The sequence below is a fragment of the Lithobates pipiens genome, unplaced genomic scaffold, assembly GCF_037356315.1.
Source record: "Lithobates pipiens isolate NorthernLeopardFrog02 unplaced genomic scaffold, aLitPip1_a1.2 Scaffold_28, whole genome shotgun sequence".
In the NCBI taxonomy this organism is placed as follows: Eukaryota; Metazoa; Chordata; class Amphibia; order Anura; family Ranidae; genus Lithobates; species Lithobates pipiens.
In genome coordinates this window covers 67,226,451-67,246,093 of record NW_027507789.1, presented here as the reverse complement: position 1 = coordinate 67,246,093, position 19,643 = coordinate 67,226,451, and the positions used below count along the sequence as shown (strand labels likewise).

General features: G+C 41.1%; 1 protein-coding gene across 1 annotated transcript in view; it reads right to left on the bottom strand.

Moving 5' to 3' along the window:
- The window catches only part of EVPL (envoplakin), a 121,697-nt gene that overhangs the window by 32,846 nt on the left and 69,208 nt on the right, over positions 1 to 19,643 (bottom strand). Inside the window, exons 4-9 of the mRNA XM_077459357.1 lie at positions 15,909 to 16,063; positions 14,036 to 14,159; positions 11,278 to 11,400; positions 6,652 to 6,690; positions 4,792 to 4,953; positions 1,289 to 1,396 (exon numbers count right to left, since the gene is read on the bottom strand). Coding sequence (XP_077315483.1) covers positions 1,289 to 1,396; positions 4,792 to 4,953; positions 6,652 to 6,690; positions 11,278 to 11,400; positions 14,036 to 14,159; positions 15,909 to 16,063 — 711 coding nt within the window. The remainder of the gene's footprint in view (positions 1 to 1,288; positions 1,397 to 4,791; positions 4,954 to 6,651; positions 6,691 to 11,277; positions 11,401 to 14,035; positions 14,160 to 15,908; positions 16,064 to 19,643) is intronic.

Genomic DNA, 19,643 nt, shown 5'->3' with positions numbered 1-19,643 from the left:
TCCCTGTATGTTGTGGCCGTTCCATGCCTTCCCTCCTGTCAGAACTGGACATATAGGCATATGTAAACAAAGCAGATTGCTGTTCTGCCTCTCTGCTCGATCATCGGCAGGTGCCGGAGTACAGCGAGTCCGTGGTACACGCCTTTGGGCTCCCACTGTGCGCGATCGCTGGTTCACAGTGAGAGCTGTGAAAAAGTGGAATAGACTCCCTCAAAAGCTGGTTCTGGCCAGCTCAGTAGTTTGTTTTAAAAAAGAACTGGATGTATTCCTAAATGTACAAAGCCTAACTAATTAACATTAAGGCCGCGTACACACGGGCGGACTGTTCGCCCAACTTTGTCCGTCAAACAGTTTCGGCAAACAGTCCGCTCAAAATTAGCATGGACGGACATGGCCACACACGACGAACGAACAGTTTGCTGAAACCGTGCGCGATGACGTGAACGGCACGTACGACGGGACGAAAAATACGACGTCCTATACACTGCATTATAACTTTCGGCGTGAAAATCCTTTCTGAGCATGCGCGCAACTTTGTTTGACGAACAAGCCTACACACGAGCGGACTGTTCGCTGAAACAAGGTTTCAGCGGACAGTTTTACGGAATTTCCGAAAAACCTTGTTCGTCAAACTGTCCGCTGAAACTGTCCGCTGAAAGCCCACACACGAGCGGACTGTCCGCCCAAACACTGTTCAGCGGACAAAGTTGGGCGAACAGTCCGCCCGTGTGTACGCGGCCTTATACGTAATAAAACCAGGGATTGGGGATCCAGGGAATATCTGATTGCCTCCTGGGGGATCAGGAAGAAATATATTTTTTCCACCACTGGAGCAAATTGGATCATGCATTATTGTTTTATTTTGCCTTCCTCTGCATCAACTGTGGGTATATGATAGTGTACATAGGGGTTTTTAATTTTTTTTTTTCTTCTATTTGTTCAGCTAGATGGATTTTTTTTTCTTTTTTTAACCTGACTAATTATGTGACCATAAAAGACTACAAATACAAATTCACACAACACTTTTCACATATTTATTTGTAAAAAATTCTGAAAACCATTTATTATTTTTCTTCCACTTCACAATTATGTGGCACTTTTGTGTTGGTCTATCACATAAAATCCCAATAAAATACATTTACATTTTTGGTTGTAACATGATAAAATGTGTGTGTGTGTGTATATATATATATATATATATATATATATATATATATATAAAGAGATAGATAGATAGATAGATAGATAGGTGTAGCTATAATATTTGGAAATCTTTGTAGTGATTTACCTGAATACAGTCAGCAGCTGGGTGTTTGAGTTCAATCATCCTGTCCCCATCATCCAGCAGATTATTCACCATCTCCTCCTGGGGCAGTAATTCCTCTGACTTAAAACTCTGCAGGAAAAAAGATGTCCTATAAAGCAGAGCATTTATAAAATGCATTTATATAGCTTTCTTTGGTCACCTACATTAATTTATTTTGAGATGAGCCTTCTCCAGATCTGCAAATTTCATGATCTTCTTTTGCCGTATCAAAACAAAATCTGATTGGTTCATTGAGCAATAAATTCTTTATTAAAGTGGAACTAAAGCTTCTTATCTTTTACCATCAATGTCCATCTTAGCTTCTGTTTGATCTGCAGTATTGATGGTCTTGCACAACGATCAGTAATGACACCAGCCATCTGGCTTGACAATTCGGTTGAGAGCACAAGCAACTGTGACAGTTATCATTCACAGGCGAGCAAAAGTTTGGCTAAGTAAAAGGCTAGGTTCACACATGTCCGGTGCAGATTTCCCCTCTGATTTCACTGCTAATTTCCTAAGCAGCTGTGATGTGAATATTTGTAGCCGGCGGCCACTGGCATTTTTTACATTAGCTAGTTGTTAAGGAGTGGAATGGGAAGTCGGCTGCCATGTACTTAATTAAAAATTGTGAAAAAAATGCGTGGGAGCCCCCCCCCCCCATCCATTCCAGTCCCTTTTGGGTCTAGTATGGTTTTTAAGGGGTACTGCACACCAAAAAAAAAAATTTTGTGCCCCCCCCTAAATTTATACCAGACCCTTAGGTCTGGATTTTGAGGGGAACCCCCAGGCCAAAATTAAAAAAATAAATGGCGTGGGTTCCCCCAAAATCCATACCAGACCCTTATCCAAGCATGCAGGAAAAGGGGGGCAAGCAATATCAGGCCACATGCCCTCAACATGGGTGGTGCTTTGGGACAGGGGGGTCCTGTCCCTCTGCTCTGTCCCCATGTTGATGGAGACAAGGGCCTCTTCCCCATAACCCTAGCCGGTGGTTGTGCGGGTCTGCGGGCAGGGGGCTTATCGGAATCTGTAAGCCCCCTTTAACAAGGGAGCCCACAGATCCTGGCACCTCATGTGAATGAGTAGGGGTACATTGTTCCCCTACTCATTCACCAAAAAAAGTGTCAAAAAGAAATAAACACAGACACAGTTTTTGACAATTCCTTTAGTAAAAATAAAAAAACAATGTCCCTGATGTAGATCCATAATCAGTCTTGTGGTGCATGTTGCGGTGGTGACGTCACGGGGGACGGTGCTACCAGGTGACATTGCCAGGTGGCCGCGTCTCTTAGATAGAACTGTCACACGGCAGAGCAGGCAGACGGCGGGAGCCTTCGGTGCGAAATTAGTTTTTTTTCTTTCTTTTTTCGGGTTGGCAGTGGAAGAGGGTGGGGGGGATATAGTTTTTTATTTTTGAATAATGGAAAAAACAAAAACTGTGTCTGTGTTTTTATTTCATATTCCGATAAGCCTCCTGCCTGCAGACCCCCACAACCAGGCAGGATGGGGAACAGGCCCCATCAACATGGGTTTCCTCCCACACTCTAAACACATGCTGGTAGGATAATTGGCCTTAGTATATGTATGTTTGAAGACGCACTCTTTTGATGCTTCTTTGAATCTGTACTTTCTGAATGTGAGACTTCAGAAAGACACTCCTCACCTCTCTATCTGCTTTTAATGTGAAAGTTTTCATTCTCACAGAACAAATCATAACAAAGACTGTGTTTCAGTCTCTTTCTACGGTTTATGAACACCGGCTTTGTGTATTCAATAGAAAGCTAGGAGTATGCATACTTTCTTTAGCTCTCTATTTAAAGTGTTACTAAACCCAGGGCCCTGCATTCACTATATCTGGTCTCCCATAGTACACAGAACATGGAAATGCAATTATTTTAGTAAATATAAACTGCTAAAGACCTTTTCCCATCAGCAGTGTATAGAGGTCTATAAAAAAACACTCTAGCAATAAACACAAAACTGAGTATGTGCAGAGTGACTCCAGAGGTTCTGTACTATCAAGAGATGGATTAGGGAATGTGGAAGAAGGGAAGGATCAGAGAAAACAGGATCAAACAGCCTTTTTACACAATGCAGATTAACCCCTTGGGTTGCACAGTGAGTATAACAAGCATGCTTTATTGCATTGCATATACAGACTAATTTTACGGTTGTGGGTTTAGTAAAACACTATGCACTGCTTCTGATTTTACACTCTATGGATAGGAAGGATTTTTGCTTTGTTCATCCTGCCATATTGTCTTTGAAATGGCTTATGTTGAATTCTGTGATCATATGTGTAGCATCCCTATCTGTATGTAAAATTGTTTAATAAGGAGTGTCAATAAAGAAACAAAAAACAAAAAAGAAGGCTGGGAGTCTGCTAACATTTAAAAAAATGTAATTCCTTTACTTGTAAGTCTCAGTATATCGATGGTCTCTTTGTTTAGATCAATAGAACCCAATGCATGACTATTGCCCCAGTCATGCATGGGGAGGGGGAATGGGTGCAGATGGAGTGCCCCTCCCATTCCTCTATTCCCCATCTGATCCTAATGTTCGCCCAATTCCCTGTCTCTCTCCCCATTTTTATCTCTCCCCCCCCCCCTTTTTTTCTCTCTCCTTTTTGGCCCTTACTTCTTACTTAACCCCCTCGCCCAGGGGTCAATGGAGGGCCCTTTATGTTTTTGTTAAACTTGGGAAAATAATTCATTGTGTGATGTAGTTTGTGTTGATTATTAGGTTTTAGGGGGTACAACAACGTACATCTATTGTGATATCTGATCCAGATGCTACAGGTTTGTTATTTTTGCTTTTTACTATTGGGCATTGACGAGCTGCCTGGTCTATCTGCAGTGTTTTGTTAGCTTTTGCCAAGAAGTCTATTTCCTTCACTTGGAATGTCTGGACTTACACGATTATTGTGTTCTAACATCAAATAATTATGTCTGGAGTATCATTGTTGGCACCTGTATTGTAATCGCACAATGTACTAAATAAAAAACTATCATAAAAAAAAAAAATGTAAGTGCCTATGTTGTGAACTTTGAAAATGAATTTCTCTTCAATGCTTATTGATGCCAAGGCAAATGAAAGCACTTGTTTTAAAGTGCTTTAATTGCTAATTTGGAATATGTGAATGATGTGCATGATCTGGGCACAGGTTCACAATACATAATTTGCAAGTTATTTACCATATGTATGCTACCATGAAGGCAATTAGGGGAGCAGGAACTCAGAAAATAGTTTCATAACCTACCATAAGGTATTCAATACTAGTATTTGTTGATGGCATCATAAATTCCTTCATGCTCTAGCTAATTAATGTTCTTTGGGATTACAGGTTAAATTATAAATATCAATGGTGTGGGTTGGAAAGGCCCGAACTTAGCATACACTACTGTAAGGTAACATACAGAGCACATACTGTAGGTTGTTTATCATAGTGTACATACCATGGCCTATATTTGGTGGCTACTTACCTCATACTGCCTCCGGATACTTGATATATCAGGATTCTGATCACTCCAGTCCTGTTTAACAATCTTGTTCTGTTCATCAGTCAGATACATCAGTTCCTTTGTACATCCATGAAGGTGATTATACAGACTGCCCAGGTGGCGTCCCCGCCATGCTGCATCCTCCTATAAAAGTGCAAGAAGTCCAACCAAACAGTTAATTTTGGAAATATATTGGCCAAAGCAGCATCATTTTATAACTTTGTAATTTTATCTGAGAAATATAGACTTCTATTTTTTATTTGATTTGAAATAGGTCTATATCTATAGCTCTTGGTAAGTGAACAATCGTGGCTGCTATGGCTGACTTCTTTTGAGAATTCTAGTGACTTGGCTTACCTGGTGATCCAGATTCTCCCCTGCTATGTGTAAGAAGCACCTTGTGTACCAATGGCAACACCACAGAGCACCCACTACAACAGTGCTATTGAAAATTTCATTTTTTGGCCAAAGTACACAAATTGAAATCACCTTATCTTGTCCTGGACAGGCTTTAGTACCATTTGATAAAGGGGAAAGGGGTGAATTAAAAAACAAGTCCTTGGATCCATCTTATCAGAGGAGGAATAGTGGGTATGACATGTTTTTAGAGCAAATATCCCTCCCAGAAATGATTAGTTTGCAGACACGGGGTCACTGTAAAGCATGAGTTCATGTCAATCAGATTGGGTGATCTTGGGTCATCTTGTGTCCATGGATAGTCTTAGGCCGCGTACACACGCGGGGACTGTTCGCCCAACTTTGTCCGCTGAACAGTGTTTCGGCGGACAGTCCGCCTGTGTGTGGGCTTTCAGCGGACAGTTTCAGCGAACAGTCCGCTGAACAAGGTTTTTCGGAAATTCCGAAAAACTGTCCGCTGAAACTTTGTTTCAGCGAACAGTCCCCTCGTGTGTAGGCTTGTTCGTCAAACTAAGTTCCGCGCATGCTCAGAAAGGATTTACACGCCGAAAGTTATAATGCAGTGTATAGGACGTCGTATTTTTCGTCCCGTCGTACGTGCCGTTCACGTCATCGCGCACGGTTTCAGCAAACTGTTCGTTCGTCGTGTGTGGCCATGTCCGTCCATGCTAATTTTGAGCGGACTGTTTGCTGAAACTGTTTGACGGACAAAGTTGGGCGAACAGTCCCCGCGTGTGTACGCGGCCTTAGCGTACCGTATTTATCGGCGTATAACACGCACAAGTGTATAACAAGCACATTCATTTTAAGAGGGAAGTTTCAGGACAAAAACTTAAAATTTAAATAAGGAACTTTGAAGCAAAATAAGGGTCAGTGCCCATCTGCAGCCTCACCATTGCCATCAATGCAGCCTGATCAATGCTCACCTGCAGTCTCACAAGTGCCATCAATGCAGCCTCATCAGTCCACATCAATGCAGCCTCACAAGTGCCATCAATGCAGCAGCCTCACCATTGCCATCAATGCAGTAGCCTCCCCATTGCCATCAGTGCAGCCTGATCAATGCCCGTCTGCATCCTAGAGGTGACAGGGAGGGGGGCGGGATGAGCGCCAACAGATTACATAAAGTGAGAAACTCCTATGATAGACAGAACAGTGGTCCAATGGTGGCCTAGGAGATGGGACTTCCTATTACAGAGGCCACCAAGTCAACAGGAGATTCTCACTGTATGTAAACTGAAGGCAATTGTCCTGCCCCCCTCCCTGTCCCCTCTGAGGCAGCTAAAAATTAAGTATTGGTGTATTACACGCACATGCTATTTTCACCTGATTTTCTGGGTGAAAAGGTGTGTGTTATATGCCAATGGTGCATGTTATACGCCAATAAATACAGTACATTTTCACCATAACATATCAGTAACTCACCTGTAGACTGCGATACTGATTCTTAATGGCAGCATTTTCCTGTAAGTTAAATAAAAAAAGTTCTGGTCATTCCACAGTAGTAAAGAAAAAGTAATGTCTTACCTATAAAGACAAAAATTACATAAAACAACAATTTTCTTGCAGGTAATACTAACTAAACAAAGGATGGGATGGGATCATGAAATTTATTTTTCTTTTACAATATATGCCATGACCTACTATAAAGGTAACTATAGCGTGACAAACACCAGTACTATTATGCGTTAATATTCATTACCAGTAGGTATAAGAGATTAGTGATTTGCACAACAGAATGGAATTTGGCTTTCATTTTTCTGAGTCATTCAGTAAACTTTAGGAGATCCATGCAAAAAAGGGTACATGGGTTTTAATCCTTGGTGATCTCTGGACCTCTATCCTAAGCTCTGCTACTTGCCTTTCTTCTGGCATTATGCCTGGCCACACATTGCCATAGCAAATCAGAAATAATTTTTAATTTTTTTTATTTAGTGGTATGCGACATACAATGAAATTATAACTTCACAGAATATGTTGTGTAAACAAAGTAGCCTACCTATGAATACCAGGTAGTGATATCTGAACAATAGATAAGTAAACTCAAGATAATAAAACAAAGACAGCTCTGTAAGTAAACAAGATACCTAGATACCTAGGAGGTATAAGACTAGGGCTTTGCCTTGATGGGGGAACTGATCACTTACAATACTCTAAGGATTAGCCCCTGTATCCATGAAGAATTTGGGTATTCGTGCAGAGGGGAAGAGTACTGCGGGGTGATCGACTGGGGTCGAAACATACCAAACAGAATGCAGAGAGCCCTGAGAAAAAGATTGAAAACTTTACCTGGCCGAATGAGGCAGTCTATCCAAAGGATGGATTGAGCCTCTTAAACGGGTTTGAACAGACATAGTAGAAGTAGGGTGAGGCCAGGTCACAGAAGGTCCTGAACAAGAAGCAGGAAGCTCATTGGGCATGGGCTGGACTGGCATAACTGGTGCAGAGGCCGACTGAATAGTATTGTCAGGTGTAGCGACCATCTCAATTGCATCACAGGGCATAGCGACTGTGGAACTTACAGACAAGTTAGCCTGGCTGTGCGTCCAAGGGAGATTAGGGACAGGCAAAGGTAAATGGTTATGCAAACTGGAGTGAATTATTGACTCAGGTTCATAGGTGGGCCCCTCATCCAGAGTACCACATGACCCAGAGAGTGCACCAGTCCGACTATTGCAGGACACATGCCAGAGATCGCTATATACAGCGGGAAGAGCAGAAGATACTGGGATGGTGGTAACAGGAAGTTTCTCTTTTGGGGTACCCTTGAGTAGGCAGGAAGAGGAACAGGAGGAACCCCAAGCCAGGATCTGTCCAGCAGACCAGTCAACCTGTGGAGAATGGATCCAAGGAAGACCTAATATGATAGGAGATGAAGCCTTAGGTAAGACAAGGAAGGATGTCCACTCCTGGTGGAGTGTCCCTACTGACATCTTAACAGGAAGAGTCTGGAAGCTGATAGGGCCCCCTGGGAGAACAGTGCCATCAATCGCCAAGACCACCAATGGCGTTGTAAGGGGCAAAAGGGTAAGTCTCATGGAGGATGCAGTTTCCCAATTCATGAAATTGGCAGCAGCTCCGGAATCCAGATGTGCTGAGACTGAACGAAAGGAAGCACCGACATGAAGCAACACAGAAAGGAGAAGACGAGAAGGTGAAGGTGATATTTCAGGGTCTAATACTCCACCTTCCAGATGTATTAGCCCTGAGCGTTTTTCCGGACGAAGAGAACAAGTGTCACAGAAATGACCTTTAGCCCCATAATAGAGGCATAGGCCCAGAGATAACTTAGTCCAGCCCAACTGCATAGGTTCCTCAGCAAGCAGGGAGTGCTCCTCGGATTGAAGAGAAGGTATTGGGAGCTCAGGCTGTCTAAAGAACGGGGAGTGCTGGCTTTTTTCCAGGGCCTTCTCCTGAAAGCGAATATCGATCTGGTTACACAAGGTGATGACACCATCCAGATCAGCAGGAAGGGATCTTCCTGCTAATTCATCCTTCACTCTATCAGAGAGGCCATGTAAAAAGGTTGCAACTAGGGCGTCATTATTCCAGCTCAATTCAGCTGTAAGGATACGGAACTGAAGAGCATACTGTCACGCAGAAGCGGACTCTTGACGGAGACGTAAAAGAGCGCTAGTCGATGAGGAGACACGACCCGGTTCCTCAAAGATATTCCGAAAAAGTTTCAAGAAATCAGACAGGCTAGAAACCACTGGATCATTCAGTTCCCACAGAGGGGCAGCCCAAGCTAGCGCCTCGCCGGACAGGAGGGATATAATATATGCTACTTTCGCCCGATCGGACAGGACGTTTTGGGGCTGAAGTTCAAAATGAATTGTGCACTGGCTAAGGAACCCCCTGCAAGCCTTGGAGTCCCCAGTGAAACGGACCGGAGCTGGTAGTTGTAATGAATGTGTGGCTGCGACTGATGCGATAGGTGCAGCAGCAGATAGCGGTTGAGGTTGTTGAACCGAGGGTCCTAATGAGGCCTGAACCTGTTCAACACGGGATGCCAAATCCTGAAGGAATCGCATCACCTGGGTCTGATGCGATTCTTGGGTCTCAAGTCTGCGATCTAAGCCCTGAAATAGGTCATCTGCGGATAGCGGCACATCAGCTGGGTCCATGGCTGATCAAACTGTCAGGTCACCTTGAGGCGAGGTGACAGATGCACACCGTAGGGATCAGGAGTGCACCGCAAGGTTGTGGACCCTAAGGCTGACTGCTGCGGACGGGAGACAGATCCCACCGAGGTTAGAGCGTAAGATTCCCTGGGGCGCGGAGTCTAAGTGCCAGCAGGTGTTCACCAGAGCCTCTAGTGGGGAGGATGGACTTGGCTGCAACTGGCTCCAGGTCGCGACCCCCAGGGTCCCCCAGCTCGCACCCACAGTAGGCAACAGGAGGATAGGGATAGTGAGGGATAAAGCCAATGTTGGGGCCACAAGCAGACAGGAATAGTCAGGAACACGCCAATAGGTCAGGATCACAGGCAAACAGGGATAGTCAAGGACACGCCAAAGTCGGTAACGGAACAACAGAAGAGCACATGGCAGGTAACAGGAAGCTAAACACATGAAGGAATACACAATGGTTGATCAGCAGGGTTGGCCTGCAGTGCACAGGTTAATATAGAGTTCTCTGATAGGAGCTAGGGTGGAGTCAAGCCAGAGGATGGATTACAAAAGCAGTCAGGGGAGGGTCGGCTGGTCTCTAGAGATGAACACACGGAAACAGGTAAGCAGACAAACTCTATTGCATAAGCATGACACAGTGCTATACAAATGCACTCATTCCTGTGTAAATGACACTGGCAGTGAAGGGGTTATCCACTAGGGGGCAGGTTAAGAGTTAAGTGTGTCCTGGGGCGTGTTTCTAACTGTGGAGGGGCGTGGCTAGGTGTGACATGTCACTGATCTCTGCTCCTGATCACAGGGAGCAGAGATCAGTAACACTGTCACTAGGCAGAACGGGAAGATGCTTGTTTACATTAGCATCTCCCCATTCTTCCTACCCGTGAGACGATCGTGGGTATCCCCACGATGATTGAGTCCATGGTAACCGCGACCTAACTCACGGAGGTCCCTAATGAATGTTTCCTTTTGAGTTTATTACCACTTTAACCGGTTCCCGACTGGCGCACGCGATGCCTCGCCCGCAAATTTAATTTACCTGTACGCCCATTTGCCGCCGTGCCATTCTGCTGACGTACATCGGCGTGCGCCAGTCGGGAATCAGTTAAAGTGGTAATAAACCCAAAAGGAAACATTTATTGTATTGCAGCTTATTCTTAGATTTGATGGCTGTATCTATTTTCTTTTTCTTCTATTTTCATTTGGTGATCCAGCCACTAGGTCTGTGTGTTGTGTGGAGGTGTGTTACTGGCCAGATCACCAGGTGAAAACAGAGGGGAAAAAAAGACTAAAAAATGAAAACAATTTCAGCCACCACAGCTAATGATTGGTAAACTGCAATATATTACATTTTTGAGTTTGGGTTTAATACCGCTTTAAAGCAAGATAAAATTTCAATGTGAATGTTAATATAATCTTAATGTGAATATCAGGGAGCAACCCCCATTAATTTTCTATGCTGAGCTGTTGGAGGTCAGCTTGGAAAAATTAAGAAAGGCGGAACAAAGAAAAGCCCCATACACACTATCAGATTTTCTGCAGATTTTTTCCTTCAGATTTACCAAAACCATATAATATGAGGTCAAACCTTAGGAGTTTCAATTTGTATGCAATCAGGCAGGCCCTTACACTACATTGGTTTTGATAAATCTGAAATAAAAATCAGCAGAAAGTCTGATAGTGTGTATGGTGCTTAAGGCATTCTTCTAAAATGTAGAATGCTAAAATGAATAGTATACAGACCATTATTATTTTGTTAAAGCTTTTTAGCTATTTTCTTTTCCCCCATTGTTCTTTTCTGTTTTCTCCTTTCCTTTTTTTTATCACTGCTATTATTTTTCCATAACCTTACTTGTGAGAATGGATACTTGTTAGTAAGCAATAATGACAATGGAAAGTAATATAAGGAATAAAACAATACCTGTGGTAGGTTACGGATTTCTGTTCCATATTCATCAATCTCTCTTTGCAGTATATTGTGCTCTGCAATCTGTCGCTCTACATCTGCCTGGCTGGGCCCATACTGGCTTTCATCTAATTGTTTCTACAGAGAGAGCAACATACTATGATAAAAATCAAAGGTAAAATAAAACTCCAAAATTAGCAGTGAATAGGCAAATGGCCCCAATTGTCATTTTTATCAAATATTTCCAAAGGGTTTGTAATTGTGTTCAACCTGTCGTGTCATCCAGGCACCCCTGCCAGACAGCACATTTAGATCAGTAACTTTTTTTTTTACTCAAGCAATTAGTAATACAGGTATAGCTTTGTCACCAACCAAAATACCAATCAGGTATTTATGCTAGCTCTATGCAAATATACATGTACAATTTTTTCTAATAAATACATATCTTGCTAAATTGGATATTATAATACCACTTACCTGGAGTTTACCTTAAACTTGAACAGTAACATAAAAATGACCAGAGAAGGCACTTTTTCATTGATTGCTTACTTAATGACACTAAACAATATCCCTATTCTCAAAAAATAATCCATACACATCCACTAATGACTTCCGGAAAATTTGCCCCCCCCATGACCAGGTCATTTTTAGATTTTTGCCACTGTGTTACTTAAACTGAAAATTACGAGATCACCCGATGCTAAACACGAATTAAATTTATAGGTTCTTTTCACACAAATAGAGCTTTTTTTAAGTGGTATTTGATCACCACTGGGTTTTTTATTTGTTGCGCTATAAATTTAAAAAGACCGACATTTTTTCAAAAAATTCATAAATGTTTTCGCGGTCAGAATATTTGTTTATTGTGAAAATAAGCATGGTACAGGCGCAACAGATTACAAGATGGTACATAGTAAAAGGCAAATGAACAGTCAGGACATTTCTTCATAAATTTAACCACTTCATCCTCGAAAGGATTTATCCCCTTTCTGACCAGAGCACTTTTTGCGATTCGGCACTGCGACGGTTTAACTGACAATTGCGCGGTCGTGCAACGTTATACCCAAACAAAATTGACGTCTTTTTTTTCCCCACAAGTTGAGCTTTCTTTCGGTGGTATTTAATCACCTCTGCGGTTTTTATTTTTCGCACTTTAAACAAAAAAATTCAACAATTTTGAAAAAAAAGCAATATTTTTTACTTTTTGCTATAATAAATACCCCCCAAAAATATATATAAAAAAATGTTTTTCCTCAGTTTAGGCCAATATGTATTCTTCTGCATATTTTTTGAAAAAAAACCACAATAAGCATATACTGATTGGTTTGCGCAAAATTTATAGCGTCTACAAAATAGGGGATAGTTTTATGGCATTTTTATTATTCATTTTTTTTCATTGTTTTTTTTTATTAGTAATAAAATTTGTATCGTGACTGCTACATTATGGTGGACACATTGCCATTTATACAGAGATCAGTGCTATAAAAATGCACTGATTACTCTGTAAATGACAGTGGTAGGGAAGGGGTTAAACACTAGGGGGCGATCAAGGGGTTAAGTGTGTCCTAGGGAGTGATTCTAACTGTGGGGGGGATGGGCTTTCACTTACCTGATAGCGATCACTGACAGGGAGGGGTGATCTCTGTCATGTCACTAGGCAGAACGGGGAAATGCCTTGTTTATAAAGGCACCTCTCCGTTCTTCTGCTCCGTGACACAATCGTGGGCACCCGTCGGACATTAAGTCCGCAAGAGCCGCAGTCGCAGTCACAGAGCACGTGGCACGCACGTGCCCATGATGCCGCTTCCTAAAGGGGACGTACCTGTACGCCCTTTTGCCCACCCGTGCCATTTTGCCGACGTATATCATCGTACGATTGTCAGGAAGGGGTTAAGCCAATATGTATTCTGCTACATATTTTTGGTAAAAAGCTTATAATGAATTGGTTTGCGCGAAAGTTCTAGCATCTCCAAACTATGGTATATATACTGGAATTTTTATTAGTCAGGTGCACTGCTCTATGCATACTACAAATCCCATCTATAGTCCATCTCAAAAATGAGCAAGAGAGAGTGGCTACGTTCCCACATACAGTGGGTCCATACAGAATAGATGTGGCCACCCTCTAACAGAATGTCAGATCACAGTGGAAAAAAAAGGGGAATTTGTAGATTTGTAGGAGGTTAAGAGCAATAGAAAGAAAGGACTTTTTTAACTTAAGAATCAATACTTGAATATTTTTTTTAAACCAGAGCTTAGTGCCACGTTAAGTTACTATAAGGACGGTAGTAAATTAACTAATGGTGTTGCAAGGGAGACCTGTCTACTAGTCCTGCTATTTTCATGTTTGATCCTACCAGAAGTGCCTCAAATATTATCAGGTCCCATCATAACAAAAGGAATCCTTGCTGAAATCTTGTGTTTTTTGGTGTTTATTAATGCAAAGCATAGAGACAACATCAAAAAGAAATATTGACGGGTTTTGCACTACCAGCACTTATTCATGGTGATGCAAAACACATCAAGGTTTCTGTTTGAACATGCTAACAGGAGATTTCTGCAAGGATTCCTCATGTTTGTTTGCATTGTTTATAAGGACAGTTGACCTATCATTTCATAATCTGGGATCCTTATCAGGGTGATATTATATAAACGGCAATTGGGTTCCACCAATAATGGATATCTGGGTATTCTGAACCTTAAGGGTTTGTACTAAAATTTTGCAGAAGCTTTCCTCAAAAGTTTTTTTAGATGTCTACTGGTCAGACTGTACCTTCTTCTTGTCCAAGATCTGTGGCCAGTTCACTTTGGGTTCAGGGGCTGCAATGTTGAATTTTTCATACACTTCTCTGTACTCTGCGCACTCACCACTTAGGCGCTCATGCAGCTGACGAATGCTGGATGCAAAAAAAAAAACTTGTTTATTTAAAACCATACATCAGATACTTTCAACAAAAACAAAACACTGAGAACAAAGAACTATTTTTGAAAGTGGATTATTGCTTTATATTTATTTGTATTTCTAGCCATTAACATTTTTTGAGATTTTGGTCTATGTGTTAAAAACTGTCAAGTTTTTAACTTTGTTCAATAAATAACACTAGGCTTCATGAAACCCTAAGTTGTTATGTAACAAGGGCAGTGATATCAACAAATAGATTGTCAGTGCCATCTTGTGGCCATAATGTGTTTTTTTCTTGAAATACCGCAATCAAAATAAAAATACTGCATTATGGCCACCAGATGGAGCCGATGATGACAGGAAGTAATCATATTACAAACATTATGGTGATCATTGGTGGCGCCTGTGCAGATGTTTAAGACATGCACACAGCATTTTTTTTTTATATATATAGAGCCCTAAAGCCTTGTACACACGACCGGATTGTTGGCCAACAAAACCGGAGACTTTTGTCTGAAGGGCGTTGGCCCAAAATTGTCTTGCATACAAATGACAAGGAATTGTCAGCCAACAAACACAAACGTACTGACATACTACGTGGTTTTTCAGCTCTTTAGTGCCACCCTTTGGGCTCCTTCTGCTAATTTCGTGTTAGAAGAAGTTTGGTGAGTGTTGATTCGTGCTTTTCATTTCACGCTTTTCATTTTGCGCTTTTAATTTTTTTTTCATTTTTATTTTGTTTCTGAACGGCTGTTCCTCAACCAGACATGTTGCAGAATCGGAGGAGATAACGTGTTATTTATTATTGGCCTTAGAGTTATTGCTTTGACATCATTTTTTGGGTTGAATAATGATTTGATTTGGTATATTTTCTATATTTTTTGATGCATAGAATGCATTTTTTGGTTAAGTTCTATTGGCAGATAGCATGTCTAATTTTATTTTATAAATTTTTTTTTAATGCACAATAAAAAAATTGTGTAGAAAAATACTTGGCTATGTGTTTTACTTCAAATGACATTTTGGAAGTAGGCAGTTACAGTTAAAAAAATACAATGTAAAACTGACAACGGACACCAACATAGTTATATGTTTGATCTTAAAAACTATGGGATAATGATGTTGTGGTAACTTGCCCAAAAAAAAAAAAAAAAAAAAAGCATTATAATTGTATTCTTGATATCACTAGAAAAAAAAGCCTTTGAAAATCAGTTTGCAATAACTCCATCAGTATCACCAGCAAAGCAGCTTCATTATTATCCCAATAAAGAAGAAGAGAATATGCGCTGCATTTTGAAATTTCATAATTTGTCACTTCAGGAATGCTAATTCTCCATTATGAATGCTAGTTTACAAGACCGAACGCTTCTGACTCGTCCTTCCTTCCAAGCAAGCGTGTTTATACTTGTCCGACGATCTTGTGTACACACGCTAGGATAATCCGACATTTGTCCGCGGAAATTTTTAAAACCTGCCATCCAACATTCGTCCATGGAAAATCTGACAACAATTGACTGATGGAGCATACAGACAGTCAGATTTTCCGGCAACAGTCTGTCATCACACAATTCCCGTCGGAAAATCCGATCATGTGTACGAGGCTTTAGTGTTGATGATGATCAGCCAACATTTATAAAGCATCTTCTTTTACCTGTACACCTTTTCTATCTCCACCAACTTAGTGTTGACCTACTGTATATGTTCCTCTTTCTATGTTCATTTTTCTTTTATCTCTTTCACTTACTCCTTCTCTATCTCCTCTGCCTGAGGGTGTCCATATTTCTTGGCTTTGTCCACATCTAGAAAAAGATCTTTCAGCAGAAGTTCCGAGTCCTTTAGGTTCTTGGCATTTTCTTGCTGGTGCTGAAATGATTTCTTCAGTGCATAATTACCAGCATCCTATCATTGAACAAAAAGAAAACATTGGTATTTGGAAGGTTTTTTTTTTAACGGGGAAGGAAGGATGGAAAGCAGATGAATTGACGGTAAGAAAGAAACATACAGAAAGGGACAGACAACAATGGGGGGAGTTGGGTAGCTGGGAGCTATGCTGCATACTTCCTGACATGGCCGAGTCAAATCTTGTACTTACATGTATTAGGAAGGTTATTTAAGCTGTAGCACTTGTGCCAAAAATCTGTATATGATACATTTTTACTAATGCTATCAATTTTCAGGCCACACTTTTGAAAAATAATTTTCTTAATTGGGTCTAAAGTATTAATTTACAGTGGCCTAAAGGAAATCCATGGTCACAGCATTATATGGTACAATTTTATTTTTTACCATCAGCATTCTAATAACAATACAAACAAAATCCAATATATTTCCAAAAAATTGCAATCCAATATAAGCTTACTTGAGAAGCTCCTTTCATGTTGTGAGTGCTGCCTGTCTGCTGGCCATCTCTTTCCACAACTTTCTTAATTCCCTGCAGCAGCTTTGCAGCTTTGTCAAGGAAACTACATATCCTATTGTCTAAGAACTACATATCCCATGGTACCTGGCTGCCTGCAAGTAGTGATTCCTGTACTGACTCCTCCTGAAACCCCTTCTCTCAGCTCCTCTGTAGTGTAGAACAGAAGTCCCCAACCTTTTTGGCATCAGGGACTGGACACCAGTGTGGAATGACATTGGAGCTGATCTGTGCACAGTAGGGGATCATGGCAGTGTCCCATTCTTGCTGATACCCTGTCCTGTCCTACGCTCTCCATCTAACCTTACTGAGCTCGAGCTGTTTTGCAAGGAAGAATGGGCAAGAATTTCAGTCTCTCGATGTGCAAAACTGATAGAGACATACCCCAAGCGACTTGCAGCTGTAATCGTAGCAAAAGGTGGCTCTACAAAATATTAACACAAGGGGGCCGAATAATTTTGCACGCCCCACTTTTCATTTTTTTATTAGTTAAAAAAGTTTCAAAAATCCAATAGATTTCGTTCCACTTCACAATTGTGTCCCACTTGTTGGTGATTCTTCACAATTTATGTTTGAAGCCTGAAATGTGGCAAAAGGTTGAAAAGTTCAAGGGGGCCGAATACTTTCGCAAGGCACTGTATATTTACAAATTTCAGGTTCATTCAAATTATAGGAATAGGCTAGAAATAATTGAAATACAATGTGGAAATTAATATATGATTTTACATTTTGAATATAGACACTTTTTTAATAAAATGCAAGCACAAATTCTACCCCAAGGTTTTTAAAACATTCAGGACTCATTTACATCTTTGCAGTGAGTTAACACTTCTTGAAACATCAAAAAAGGCTAATGCGCTATTTTTTTTGCAAAGCAGGTTCATAGTGTATTAACGTGTTGTGTTGCGGTGTGCTGCAATACAAGTGTGTAGTGCTTGAATTATGTGCTGTTGTGCGCTGCAACATAGGTTTGTAGTGCATTATCATGTGTTGTGATGTGCTGAAATATAAGTGTATAGTTTATTACATGTATTGTAGTGTGTTACATTGCAGGTATGTTGGGGTACCATTCAGAATGAATACATAACATATTGTATGTCATAGTTACATAGTAGGTGAGGTAAAAAAAAAAGACACAAGTCCATCAAGTCCAACCTATGTGTGATTATATGTCAGTATTACATTGTATATCCCTGTATGTTGCGGCCGTTCAGGTGCTTATCTAATAGTTTCTTGAAACGATCAATGTTCCTCACTGATACCACCACCTGTGAAAAGGAATTCCACATCCTTGCCGCTCTAATGCTGTGTACACATGAGCGGAATGTCCGACAGAAAAAGTCAGACGGGAGCTTTTCATCGTATATTCTGATCGTGTGTATGCCCCATCAAACTGTTTACGTCAAAAATTCCGACGGACCTAGAAATAAAACATGTTCCAAATATTTCCGAAGGAACCGATTCCTATCGGGAAAACCGCTCGTCTGTATGCTGTTCCGACGTACCAAAAACGATCCATGCTCTGAAGCAAGTACGAGACAGAAGCTATTGGCTACTGGCTATTGAACTTCCTTTTTCTAGTCCCGTCGTACGTGTTGTACGTCACTGCGTTCTTGACCGTCGGAATTTGGTGTGATCGTGTGTATGCCAGACAGTTTCAGCGGAATTCCATCGGAAAAACCTTCAGAGTTTATTCCAACGGGAAAAACAGTCGTGTGTACAGGGAATTACAGTAAAGAACCCTCTATGTAGTTTAAGGTTAAACCTCTTTTCTTCAAATTTTAATGAGTGGTCACGAGTCTTGTTAATCCCCCTTCTGCGAAAAAGTTTTATCCCTATTGTGGGGTCACCAGTATGGTATCTGTAAATTGAAATCATGTCCCCTCTCAAGCGTCTCTTCTCCAGAGAGAAAAAGGTCAGTGCTCACAACCTTTCCTCATAACTAATATCCTCCAGACCCTTTATTAGCTTTGTTGCCCTTCTTTGTACTCGCTCCATTTCCAGTACATCCTTCCTGAGGACTGGTGCCCAGAACTGGACAGCATACTCCAGGTGCAGCCGGACCAGAGTCTTATAGAGTGGGAGAATTATTGTTTTATCTCTGGAATTAATCCCCTTTTTAATGCCAATATTTTGTTTGCTTTGTTAGCAGCAGCTTGGCATTGCATGCCATGCCATGTCGCTGTGCATACTCTACTGGAACTGTATAAATCTAGCCTCCCAGTTACAGATCATTTACAGTAAGCTGATCTCTTTTAAAGGTTAATCTAAGATACAACTTCAAACTCTAGACATTCCTTTTAAACCTCCATATATCAGTTGTGCTTTCAACCTAAGGAAGAGAGTGTATCTCTTCAAAGCTTGTCCTGAAAAAGGAGCTGTTAGTAGCAATATAAATCCTATCATGTACAGTACTTCAATGTTTTTGCAGCAATGCACTAATACGCCTACACTCATCTTAGCTATGAAGGATGGTACTTTATATACAGTAGCTGCATGAAGAAGCAGCTAACCATCCAGAACTCTTAATAAACACAGACTAACAGTGACATATTTTTTACTGTCAAGTTGTATGAAGGGAAATCTTATCCAGTATGGCCTCAGGATAAAATAATCTTTGTGCATCTACACATAAGTACTGTTAGCATTACTCATAGACTAATGCCATGTACACACAATCGTAATTCTCGTCAGAAAAAGCTCTGATGGTTTTCCCGTCTGAATTCCGACGGAATTCTGCTCAAACTGTCTTGCCTACACATGGTCACACCAAATTCCGACCGCCAAGAACGCGGTGACATACAACACGTACGACGAGACTAGAAAAAGGAAGTTCAATACCTAGTATCCAATAGCTTCCATCTCGTAGTTGAATCTGAGCATGCGTGAGTTTTTGCGTGTTGGAATTGCATACACACGATCTGAATTTCCGATAGAAAGTTTTTCCATCTGGAAAATTGAGAACATGCTATCAAATTTTTGCTGGCGGGGATTGTATAGTATATGGCCACCTTTATAGGAAGGAATGGCAAATGATGCAATACTCACAGTAAAAAACACGCA